The 13,341-nt window shown below is 39.2% G+C and overlaps 1 protein-coding gene across 1 annotated transcript in view; it reads left to right on the top strand.

The window, feature by feature from the left end:
- Positions 1-13,341, top strand: part of ERICH3 (glutamate rich 3) — a 75,895-nt gene that overhangs the window by 39,459 nt on the left and 23,095 nt on the right. The window contains exons 9-11 of the mRNA XM_023751808.1: positions 1,963-2,149; positions 6,304-6,593; positions 12,508-12,744. Coding sequence (XP_023607576.1) covers positions 1,963-2,149; positions 6,304-6,593; positions 12,508-12,744 — 714 coding nt within the window. The remainder of the gene's footprint in view (positions 1-1,962; positions 2,150-6,303; positions 6,594-12,507; positions 12,745-13,341) is intronic.

The raw sequence follows: 13,341 nt of genomic DNA, 5'->3' as shown, positions 1-13,341 counted from the left end.
TCTGTGAAGTGGGTAGACTGGGTCGCCCCTCCACTTCACTCCCTCACCCACTCCTCCTACCTTCTCCATTTCATAGATGAGGATTCTGAAATGTTCTATCTTCCTTCCACGACTCCAGGTAGAAACCATCAAGTCAGGGCTGGGAAGTGACGCTAAAGTTTAAAATATAAAATTATAAAATAAGTAACAAGGGAATAAAGGCAGAGGGTGTCAATTCTTGTTCAGCGTGCTTGGGGGGGAAAAAAAGGCATGGAATACTAGGTGGATGTGCTCTCCAGTCACACGAGTACCAAGTGGCAGAGCAGTCACATCTAGAAGTTGGTGTCCTGTGCCCATTCTCAGCACTTCCTTGGGTGCTCTCTCTTCCTGGGCTGGGCACTGCGGGTGTCATGAATCACATGAATGCCCCATTCAAGTTTCTGTAACGAAATCTTTCTAGTCACCACTAAGGAGTCCAAAAACCATAAAGACAATTGGATTTTAAAATCTATTGCATCTTAGTTTCTCCAGACACTATCCCTTCAACTTTCTCTTTCCTAGTTTGTTTAATTTCACATCACAAACACTAATGTACAAATGACAAAATTACTTTCTCAATAAGTCAATTCTTTAAAAGCTTTGCAGTTCCACTCTGCTAGATTTATTTAGCATCTGATTCATATTTCTTTTTACAGGCATGCTGTGCTATAAACGTAGTATTTTTAGGTGACTGTGAAAGAATTAGGTTAAAATAAGAACTCAATATTTATCGGGGGCCTCCTATGCCATAGTCCTGGGATCGGGGGAAACAAAGATGATTATGACCAATTTCAGCTCTCATGGATTTCATAAACATGTAGGGCAGCACACATCTAGATCGGGGTTCTCAAAGTGTGATCTCTGGACCAACAGCATAAGCCTCACCTGGCAACTTGATAGAAATGCAAATTCTTGAGCCCTACTGAATCAGAAACTGTGAGGTGAGGCCCAGCAATCTGTGTTTTAATAAACTCTGGGTGATTCTGATGTATACGGAAGTTTGAGAACTGCTGGTGGAGGCATATTTTAATATATTGCAATAAATGCAACCATAGGAAATGTGTACATAGCAGAGATGCAAAAAAAATCTTAAGTCTATTATTAGTAGAAGTGAAGGGCCCAGGGAGGCTTCTTTTGTAGGAAGTAGAAGTGTCAGGAGTAGCAGGTTTCTGAGCCGCTCTGCAGAACATGGTGTCTCAGATGTAGGGCTTAGTAACTTTAGGGTGAGACCTTTTCAAAGAGCCTTATAAAGACTTGGAAACATTAAAACTGATCGATTACAAGCAGTGGCTTTTAATTTATTGGTGGGCCTTTTGAGTGGTTCGGGGGGAGCAAAAAGGGGTATCAAATTCAGATAGAATTGAGAATGGACTGGAGATAGAATAAGTTTGCCTCATATGTATGAATTAGGATGTTTCAAGTCACAACAAAAAATACACTTTTTATTTAAAAGTATTACTGAGTTCACACTAGCCCTTTGTCATGTACTTTTTCACTAGGTAACAGTGAAATAGAGGCATGGGATCTAGAGAGATGTTTAGATTCAAATGCTAACGTTCCCACTTACTGAATGATTTGGGGTAAATTATTGAACTTCTCTGAGCCTTCATGTCTGCATCTAGAAACTAGTGATAATAATATTCCCACCTCATGTGATTGGTGAGAAATAGCACACTCAAGATAATCAGGATAATGCCTGGGCATAGTAAGTGCCATACAATGATAGGTATTTTGATATTTTTAAAAATCAGTTTTATAAAGGCTTGGGGTACTTTTTAATAGATGAAGATAATAGAACGTATTTTTTTCATGATGAAAAAGTATCCCCAAGTTAAAAGGTGATCTAGACCATAAAATTGTACTTATCTAATAGAAAAATGTGATTTACAACATGTTAGTCCAAAATCAGTTGCTTTCACTAATTTCTTTCCTTTTGAATTGCAGAGACCTTTCAGTTTATTTCCAAAAGGCACCATGGTTTCCCCTTCAGTCTCACCTTTTTCCTGAACGGGATGCAGGTGAACAGGCTGAGCTCCTGCTGTGAATATAAGCATCGGAAAGGTTCCAGACTTGGAGGCAAAGGAAGCTACTTTGGGTTCGTGTGTGTGGAGAGATCATCACCTTGCTACAAGTACGGAGACAGATGTCCTTTGGGAAAGGGCACGTTTTGCTACACCGTCTTATGCTTTTACCGATACATTTCTCTGCACAATTTGTTGAGAAATATATCAGTGCAAATGAGCCTAAAATACCTAAGTTAAAGGTGGTTTAACTGTGTGTTGTACTAGACATTATAGGATATAAATTAGACTTCCAGATGTATGACGGGGATAAAAGCTGGTGGTGTTCTAAATCCTGTAACCCTCTCTGTCTGATCCTTTCCGTATCATGCTTTCAGCTCTGTTTCTGAAGTGAGAGAGGGTTTTTCTTTTCTTTTTTCCCCCCTTCTTTTTCTCATTCCTCTTAGTAACTGGTTTTGGGCTGAGCCCCAAAGCATGTGCAAGCATCTGGCTTCTACGGTCGATTATTGTAGGTTATGCATTGTAGAGCTGTGACTACATTATTGTGTGGCCCAAATATCATTCTTATGCTCCTAGTTTTAATCTCAGAAAATGCATAATAAAAGGTCAGTTTTGATTGTTGTTTATCCATGTTTGTATTGAATATTCTGTTTGAAATTGTGAGACTTGTTTGCAACCTTTCTAGTCTTAGGCCAAGCTTAGAAAGCAGCAGTGAACCAAGCAAAGTACCCCTCCCCCCATGGAGCCCATTCTAATGGGGGAAGGACAAATAACGTCCCAATAAATAAATTAATATATACCATATGGCAATAAGTGTGGGGGGAGAAAGGTCAGGGGGTAGGATTATTTTATATATGACGGTCAGGAAAGGCCTCTCTGAAGGGGCCAGAGAGACAGGGGGACCAATCATTGGAGTCCGAAGATCAAAATAGGGGCTTTGACTTTCATTCTGAGAATGATGTAAAGCTTCTGTGACAAGTTTTGGGCAATGACCTGTCACGATTTGACAGTAGCTCCTATGGCAAAAATAAACTAGGGAGGTTGAGGGAAGGGTGGAAACTACTCAATCCAGAGGAGGATGGTAGAAAGGTAAGGGATTGAGTCCTAAATGTGTTATGAAGATAAAGTTTACAGAACTTATTGATGGATTGAATATGGGACATGAGATTAAAGAGCAAAGTCAATGATGATTGAAAAGGTTTTGGCTTGAACAACTGGAAAGATGTCCAGTTAACTATTCTATGTGTGAGGGGGAGGGGGAGAAACACGTTTGAAAGTGGAATGAAGGGGTTTTGGTTTGGGGCAAATTAAGTTTAGGACATTTATTGGTTCCAACAAGAGGTCCAAGCTAGAAATATGAATTTGAGAATGGTTTGCATATAAATGACATTTAAATCATAAGATGAGATGAGATTGCCTAAGAATGGAATGCAAATAGAGAAGATACCTGAGCAATGAGCTCCAGGTCACTCCAGTTCAAAAATGAGAGCAAAAGGCCTAAGAAGGAAAGCCAGTAGTAGAAAGGAACTTAGAGAGAGTGATGTCCTAGAAATGAACAAAATATTTGAAAAGAAAGGCATGACCAGCAGCTCTGAATGTGTGGATAGATGAAGTAAATGGAGAGTGAGGATTGAGCATGATCTGGTAAAGTGTTGGTTATTGTTGATCTTGGGACAAGTTACAGTGGAGGGTAGGAATGCAAGTTTGATTGGAGTGAGTTTAAGACATAATTGGAAAAGAGCTAAGGCCAGATAGTATAGATACTGCAGACTTCCAGTGAAAATTGAGAACTACCCCTAAGGAGACTGATTCACTTATAATATTGTCTAACCTTTGTTTTTTATTGTCACGTTCATAATAATAATTTTAGTTATTTTAAGGTCTGTTCGATTTCTTAAAAATGGAATTGATTTTAGTTCATTTTAAGAGTAATGGTTGCTGGAACTTTTACTATGATAAAATAAAACAGTAGGTAATTTGAATACCAACATTGATTAGGAATTACCTGCTTAAGGGTCGAGGAAACAAGAAAAAGCTCAGCAGTGGATACTTACAAAGTGTGTAGCTTAAACAGTTGTATTTATCTCACAATCATGGGAATTGTTCAAAAAGACGCGATAGTTATTTTCAGTTATTAGAGCAAAACACAGGAAGAAGGATTGCCTAACCAAATAGAATGCAGACAGCTTTGAGTTTAGTAATCAACACCTCAAATTATACTCAGAAGTCAACTAGGTAGTCAGTGACGAGGAAAGCACAGATGTTACTCACTTTGTTTGTCCAATTCCCTTAAGCAGATGGGCAATAAAAAGTCTGTGCATGCAGTAGGGAGGCAAAAAAGAGTCACAACATAAACTTAAAGTAATAGCATAGCAGAGGCTCCAAATCAATGGATTTGGTGTTGCCGTGGATAAGGGAAGAACAGCTTGGACAGAAGGCAATGCAGGTAATCATATTCTGTGAAGATTCATGACACCTTTATTTTAAGGAAAGTCATGTGCTAAGTACATCATCATTGAAGTCAAGTATTTATCATGCTTAATATGGGTGAGGTAAGTGTATTCTTATCTCATTTTTTTTACAGCCTGATAGTTACTTTGAGTGCAGAGCCTTTTAGTTTTATTTTATGGGGAGGTATTCAAAAGATGAGTAACATAACTAAGTTTCCACATTTGCTTGTTGGGAGAATTAATTCTAATGCTATTCCTAGACTGGAGATGGCTGACATTCAGTGAATCTTGAGTTTAAGAAATTGTCATTGGATTTGATTCACCTTGAGGCAATTTTCAAATTTTACATATTATTTCTAGTCTTCCTGGACTGACAAGTCTTGACTGCATTCTGATCTTTTTTTACCTACTCACTCTATTTGATTCAGTTCCCCGATAGCCATGTAACCTGTAGATAAAGGGAACGTGTGTATTTCTAGAGAAGGACTGATAAGTGCCAGCCCCCTTTCCCAGGTCACAGATTGTCTTTAGAGTTTGGTGAAAACTTCTCCAGATTCTGCTAATTTCTGGTGGTGAGTGTGAATTCCCTGGTGGTAAACCCAGCAGCGTAATATTTGTCTGTGTAGCTAGTCATCTGAGAGGACTATACCTGTAACCTAGCAATATTTTTGTACTTCAGTGTGAGGTCATGGGGTTTAACAGTCCTGAGCTGGAATCCAGCTCCATCACTCACCTGCAGGGTGAGCTTGGGCATGTCATGGAACCCTTGAAGCCTCAAATTCCTCATTGAAAAGTAGTGATGATAGCTCCCAATTTATTGGTCTGTGGTGTAACAAACCTGGTAAAATAATGCATATATAGGGCACATAGCAAAGAGCTTGGCACAGAGGGAGTGCTCTGTAATATTATTATGATAACCATCATGTTATTAATGTATATGCGATCATTATTAGAATTTTTATTTTGACATTAACTTGAGAGAAAAAAGAGAAAAAACTTGATAGGAAAAAAGCTATGGAAGAATTTATTCACGTGACTTGTTGTAACTGATTTAAAAATTATTTTTAATATCTTAATGCATGCAGATTACCTGCTTGGTTCACCAGATTTGACTTTGAATGACTTTATGACCTCTACAAACTATTGCCATCTTTAAAGAACAAAGCTTATATCCAGTAAAAGTCACCAAGGATTATGGTACAGGTTTCAAAAAGCAGTTTTAAATGCAATAATGACATTTCTATTAAAATAAGCAGGAAGGTTCCTGAGATGTTTATTTAAAGGGCACAGCAACATGTGACTGTATGTTTCTTAAAAAAATCAATCATATTTATTCAGAGTCAACCTGGTATGTAAGTCTTTTGTTGTGTTATTGGAATAATAAATTATCGTGGACTGAATGGCATCTTTCTTTTTCTGAATATTTTTATCTCAGCTTTCCTGTGCTTGCAAACCTGGATGTTCTTTTATCACATAAGTCTCATATAAGGACTTGAATTATATACCATATAACTCTGTTGTAAGGCCAAAATATGTTTTAAGGCACTAATTTTAGTTTGGGACTAAAGTTCTTTTGTTGTTTTCTTGTTTATTATTGTGGGTAAAGTTATTAAGATTTTTTTGTGCTTTTTATGAGATTTTAATATTAATAAAAAGAAAAGAATTTACTTTAGTTAACTACTGGTATATACCTTAATAAAATATTTCTTATAATATTTCTTACAAGAATAAGAGGTACGTGATTTAAAAGCTTTGCAGTTCCACTCTGCTATGTATAAAAGTTAATAAAAATCCTATGTTAATATTTTTCATAGGTGCATTATTGCAATGGGCCTTGACAAAAAACCAACTTCGCCAAAACCTAGGAAACAAAAAAGTCTTGAGAAAAGAGAGGAACCGAAGGGCGAGGGGAAACTGAGGAAGGATAGAGCATACATCGTCCCAAGAAGGAATGAGATGGAGGGGAGCAAAACCTCTTCAGTCTTTTTTTCAGCCGACGAAGAAAAATCAGGGGTTGAAGATGTAAGAACTGCTGTAGAAGAAATGGAACGTAAAGGAAAACAACATGTTTGGGAAGATGACCAGGAAAATATATTTAAATACGGTAAGATAACAGGTGACACAGGGTTCTGTTGTTGTTACTGAGGTTGTTCTTTTGCTTAAGTCTTTAAAATGTGATTATCGAAATTTGCAAAATTATTTATTAAATGTTGTCACTGTTCTGGCATTTAGGTGATCCTATTATACGTGAGGTCTCCCTGACCACCTTCCTCCACTGTTTTGCGTGGGGCCCGTGTCACCTACCTTAGAGGAGGGCAGGCCGAACTCTGCAGGGGCTAAAGTTGCTTGAGGAAGAGAGGAGAGGAAGGGGAGTTTAGGGCTGCTGCGTACATTAACTAGAGGCTAGGCTATTCACTTCTGCAGAGAGAGACATTCTAACTGAACAGAATTTTGCCTATTTGTTTTTTAGGGTTTTTTTTTTTTGTTAATCCTCACTGGAGGATATTTTTTCCATTGATTATTTTTTAGAAACAGTGAAAGGGAAAAAGGCACAAAGGAAGGTAGGGAGGGAGGGAGAGAGAGAGAGAGAGAGAGAGAGAGAGAGAGAGAGAGAGAGAGACATCGTGTGAGAGACACAGCCATTGGTTGCCTCCTGCACCCACCCTGACTGGGCTGGGGAATGAGCCTGCAAACCAAGTACATGCCCTTGACTGGGAATCAAACCTGTGACCCCTCAATCCACAGGCTGATGCTCTAACTATTGAGCACACTGACCATGGCTTTTTTTTGTATTTGAATGCATAGTACTTGCTTTGGTGATACTGGTGATTATTGATGGCATTGGGTAGGCACAATCTATATGATTGTATGGTGGTAGAGTATTCCATAGCTAGAAACAGTTGCCATAGGCTTGGGGTCCTAGAGTCTACCTGTTCACCTTTTTGTTTTCTTATTCTTTTCCTCCCCTCTTCTTTTCTCCTCTCCTCCCTGCCTTTCCCTTTTCTTTCCTCCATCACTCTATCACTCTTCCTTCTCTTTCTTCTCCTCCTCCTCCTCCTCCTCCTCCTCCTCTTCCTCCTCCTCCTCCTCCTTCTTCTTCTTCTTCTTCTTCTTCTTCTTCTTCTTCTTCTTCTTCTTCTTCTTCTTCTTCTTCTTCTTCTTCTTCTTCTTCTTCTTTTTCTTCTTCTTCTCTCTCTCCCTCTCTCCACATATATAACTATAGTATAGTAATAACAACAATAAGTGCCAGGCAGTGAGCACTGAGCCAGGCACTTTACACTGTGTCATTTTATCCTCATCATGTCGTGTGGTAGATATTATTGTTATTGCCTCCGTTTTATAAGTTGGGAAACTGAGATTCAGACATAGAGAGAAAAAGTAGCAGAACTAGGATTCAAACGTTAGGAGAGGAAACACTTTTTCCCTTTACCCATCTTAGGTTCATTGGCTGGGTCCTTATAAGTTAGACTGACAAAAGAGATTAACAAGGGGAAAACACAGAAATTTATTAGCACACACATCACACAAACATGTGGGAGCACTTGGAGCTGAGTAACTCAAAGGAGTGGTTAGAAATTGAGTTTATATCACATGTTAACAAAATTAACAATATATTTTTAGTGAAGTAACAGGACAAAGGAAAAGGACTTTGAGCATCCAAAGGCAGCAAATTGTGGAAAGGCAATTATATGGGGAACTAATGATAGAAGGTCTAGTTTTACTGATGTTTGTTAGGTTGACTCCTCTGGTGCCTATCTGAGATAAGGTCTAGAAGTTGTCTTCTGTGATTAACTTTCCATACTTCCTGCTAGAAAGGGAAGGAAAACACCTTCACAAATGTATGTCTTACTTTTAGGCAAATGGGGGTGGGTAGAGAGCTTTCTTGTATCTACTTCTTCCCAGTAGATACAAGAAGCCGTCAGCTCAAGATAATCCCTATGCCGAAATTGTGTATTTCAGGGTGGCATACTCTGCTACTCTTCAACACCCAGGTTTGTCTAATTCCAAACAAATTTAATTTGTCTAAATTAAAACCACAAAGAGGTATCACCTCACACCTGTCAGAATGGCTACCATCAGAAAATCAATAAATAACAAGTGCTGGTGAGGATGTGGAGAAAAGGGAACCCTAGTACACTGCTAGTGGGAATGCAGACTGGTGTAGCCATTATGGAAAACATTATGGAGTTTCCTAAAAAAATTAAATATGGAATTGCCATTTGACCCAGTGATCCCACTTCCAGGACTATATCCTAAGAAACCTGAAACACCAATCAGAAAGAATGTATGCATCCCTATGTTCATAGGAGCACCATTTACAATAGCTAAGATCTGGAAACAGCCCAAATACCCATCAGTAGATGAGTGGATAAAAAAGCTGTGCTACATTTACACCATGGAATACTATGCAGCAGTAAAAAAGAAGAATCTCTTATCCTTTGAGACAGCATGGAGGGATCTAGAGAGTATCATGCTAAGTGAAATAAGTCAGTCAGAGAAAGACAAATATCACATGATCTCACTCATATGTGGAATCTAAGTAACAAAATAAACTGATGAATGGAGTGGGTCCAGAGACATGGGAGCATGGAACAAGTCGGGAATCTCAGAGGGAAGGTGGGGAGGGTGGGAAGTAATCAACCAAAGACCTTGTATGCATATAGGCGTGGCCCATGGACGGGCAATAGGGTGTTGAAGGCCTGGGGAGGTAGGCGGTGGTGGGTTGGAGGGGGTCAATGGGGGAAAAAGGGGGGCATATGTAATACTTCCAACAATAAAGAACTATTAAAAAAAGAAAGAAAGAAATGGAGCTGCCTGAGAATCCCCCTTATACGCAGAAGACAAAGCCTGGATTGCAGGAGCGATGGCCTTGGGCTGGGATGGCCTGTGAAGAGGCTGCATCAGGAAAAGGCACATCCTCGGTATCTTCCTCACCCCATCTTGTTGCTGCCCAAGGGTTTCAGGAATCCAAGGCAGTCACCCCAGGGCTGGTGGGCACCGGATTCTATGCTTGTTTGTTACTGAAATCACGTGACTATCTTCAAAAAGTTTTCCCTTCTAACACTGACCCAGTTGCCTCTCTCTCTCCACAATCCCTTCTCGTCTTTATGGTTATCTTAGACTGAGAATTTAGAAATATCTATAGCAAGAGCAATAGGGAGATTCACAAATGGGATGTTTTCCCATTTGTTTTTAACTCTCAAGACCTGTAGGTTTATTAAAGCCGTGTTCAGTAGAGGCTTTTCGTTTTCTTCATTTATTCTCTCTCAAACCCACATGGCCAGTGCTGTGAGTTAGCATAGTTGATGCCTATAATACAGCTTTTCCAAGATTTTTCTTCTGGGTTGGCTAGTTAATGGACTTTAATTGCCCATTTCCATTAAAAAAAAACAGCAGCAGCAAGGCTTCAGCTTTCCGCAGAACAGTGGCTGATGGGAAGGGCACGAGAAGCTTGAGGAGGTCAGCGAGGGAGGGTTGCAGCTGGATTGATGTTGACCTCGTGCTGACTCTCTTCCTCATTAGTGAGGATGGTAAACAACAAGCTAATTAAAATCTCAGGAAGCGGGAAGATGAGACGGGGGAGAAAATGAATTCATGAAAAGGAATCCAGAAAGCATGCCACCAGTTCATTCATATTAAAAACACGGGAGTGGATGATACAAAGGAGGCATGCTTTGAGCTGTAATGCTAAGAGAATGTGGTTCATAGAAGGCTGATGTTTAGATGCGATGATAGTGGTGGGTAAAATAAAACCACAGCAACCTTAAATTTTATACTTTGGGAAAAAACGCAGAAGCTCCTGCAAAATAAGTGGCAGGGACTATTCGTGTGGTCACTACATGTTCCTTCAATTTTCTGCTCTGCTTCAATAACATAACTGTAATTGTGTTCTAATTGTGGACATTTGTACATCGCTGGTTTTAATCAGGTGCTTCCATCAAAGTGTATATAGAGCACATACTGTGTGTGTAATTTCTCTTGTTCTACAACCAACTCCCTCCATCCCCCAATCACAATCCCTATTGCTACTAAATGCCTAATATTGAGTAGGCACCTACTGGCTGGGGCACTGTTCTAAGCACGTTCCAGGGTTGATTGCTTTTAGTACCACAGCTTTTTGAGGCAGATTGCCTAAGTCACACAGCTAGTGAATGTTTGAACTGGGACTTGGACAGGTGACTGCCTGACTCAAAAACTCTCAATTTTCCCCATTGATGGAATTAATACTATCTAGTATTGTTGGTGGAATTACCTAATTCACTCAAGTGCTCTCTGGCCCCCTGCTTATCCTGTGACCAGGAGCAAATATCTGTAAAGTGATATATGTGTGTGTTTCTCCCTGTGTGTGCATTCTGTGGCTAGCCTAAACTTCTCCTTTTACAAAGTTTTCCACAATCCCCAAATGCCTTTCTGCTCCCCTTTGATTCCATTCCACTCATTTTGTACTATTTCATATAATTAATCAAACCCTATATAAAAATCCATTGCCATGGAGATCAATAATGTTGAAACAAACAGTACTGAGGACTATGTATACACACTACTATGAGTACATATCTCTTCTGTAAGTATGTCTTATTTTCTCAACAAAAAGTGGAGATTCCTTGATGGTAAGTGTTGTGTTACTGTAATATCTTTTATCTTCCAATATAAAGGCTTATTGATTGATAGCTAACTGGGCCCAGTGAAGAATTATTCTATTACTTGGTCTGAAAATTTAAATCAAAAGATTCACTTGTTTTTATTCTATTTCCTGTTTGCTTCATGCAATATAAGCCAAATTTTTCATCATCTTGCATTCTTTATAATTCTTACTGATAATAATTTTCACTTAATGTTCTTCATATTAAATATCTTTCATGAAAATAATCTTGTGATGAATTCTCATTGCTTTTATTTAAGTTTCTGATTTCACTTTTCCTCTTACATCTCCTTCATACATTCTCTGCATTAACAGGTTTTTTTAAATACACATAGGGCTTGCATTTCTAAATTAAGTTTCTTTCATTGGACAGGGTGGATAGCTCTCATGTATTTACCCGAGAGGCCCCCACCACTGGAATATCTAATAACTAAAAAATTCAAAATAGGGAAACCTTTACTTTCCCTGTAATTTTCATCTTAAAGATAATTGTTTATTTGCTTAATTGATTCTGCATGAAATCCTTTTGCTCTCTATCCTCAGCATGTTGTCACTCCAAGATCGTTAGTTTTTATGAAAGAAAAAGGGGAACAATTAAATATGAAAGGTGAACATTTCTAACCACAAGGGACAGCTGGAGTTCATATGATGTGACAATTTTCTTTTTCTGCTGCAGACTTGTTGCACCTCTGCAGGGAATGAAGCAAATTAGTGGCTGTGACAGTAATATTCTATTCTATACAAATTTTTACCCTTGGAATATAATTATTTAATTGATTGTAGGGATGAATAATGCATATGATTGCAGTCCTGGCCTAGGTATAGAATTCTTCATAATGCCTTTTCTTGAGGTCCATTTGGTTCTCAAAAAAATGTGCTTTTCACAGTGTTACTTCTTAGGGCCTTTGGACTTGATTAATTACATTTTTCCACTTCACTATTCATTAACTTGATATCCAAATATTTTGAACATTTTTATATGAAATATGACCTCACTGGATCTGCAAATTAACTTTCATTATTATGATCCTATTCTCTTCATTTTTTAATTTATTTCTAATTTATTGTTTTCTATCAAGTTCTTCTCTTGTCCATTTTGGTTATTGTTAGATGATGTGCTTTTATAAATGAACTCTTATTAGGTTTCAGGCATGTCATTTGGAGCCTCATTTCTTTTGTGCTCTTCTATATGTAACTGATTGCAATCTTTGATCATTCACTGTTAGCTTTCCATGTTCACTAATTGTGTGAAATAGAAGTGAAGAAAGACCCCAAGAAAAGAGGATAATCGAATCATGGTTCTCATTAAAGTGAATTTGGTTAAGTGTTAGGGATTCTATTTTCATTTTCACAGTGGATAATTTTTTTTTCTCAGAATATGAAGAAGATTTTGAAGTAGACGAGGAGAAACAAGATGAGAAAGCTAATAAAGAAGGACAGGCTGATGATCAAATGAATGAAATGTCAAAGTCACCATCAGACGATGAAAAAGATAATTTAGACCCTGAAAAGGACAGTGAAACCTTGTCACAGAAGGCACCAGATGCTGATGACAGTGTGAAAGATGAGAGTGATGGATGCTCTGATAGTGAATTGGAAGAAGATAAACAAGGCAAGTCATTTAGTTTATCATATGACATGGACTGTTGAACAAGTGTGCATTCCAATTTTCTTCTTTATGTTTAACTAGAGGCCCAATGCACGATATTTGCGCAAGAGTAGGCCTTCCTTCCCCTGGCTGCCGGCACCAGCTTCCCTCTGGCACCCAGGACCCAGGCTTCCCTCCAGCCACTGGCAGGCACCCGGGACCCAGGCTTCCCTCGCAGCCCCAGCTTCTTCCAGAAGGATGTTTGGTCTAATTAGCATATTACACTTTTATTATTATAGACTAGAGGCCTGGTGCATGAAATTCGTGCATAGGGGGAGTCCCCTCAGCCCAGCCTGTACCTTCTCCAATCTCGGACTCCTCAGACATCCCTCTCACAATCCAGGACCACTGGCTCCTAACTGCTCACTTGCCTGCCAGCCTGATCACCCCTAACTGTCTCTGCCTGCTGGCCTAATTGTCCCTAACTGCCCCCTCTGCTTGCCTGGTTTCCCCTAACTGCCCCCCTTGATGGCCTAGTCACCCCCAACTGCCCCCACCTGCTGGCCTGGTCGCCCCTCACTGCCCCCCCTGCCAGCCTGGTGGCCCCCAACTGCCCCCACC

The sequence above is a fragment of the Myotis lucifugus genome, unplaced genomic scaffold, assembly GCF_000147115.1.
Source record: "Myotis lucifugus unplaced genomic scaffold, Myoluc2.0 scaffold_25, whole genome shotgun sequence".
NCBI lineage: Eukaryota > Metazoa > Chordata > Mammalia > Chiroptera > Vespertilionidae > Myotis > Myotis lucifugus.
The sequence above is the reverse complement of the archived record's forward strand: the minus strand, read 5'-3'. Positions and strand labels throughout refer to the sequence as shown.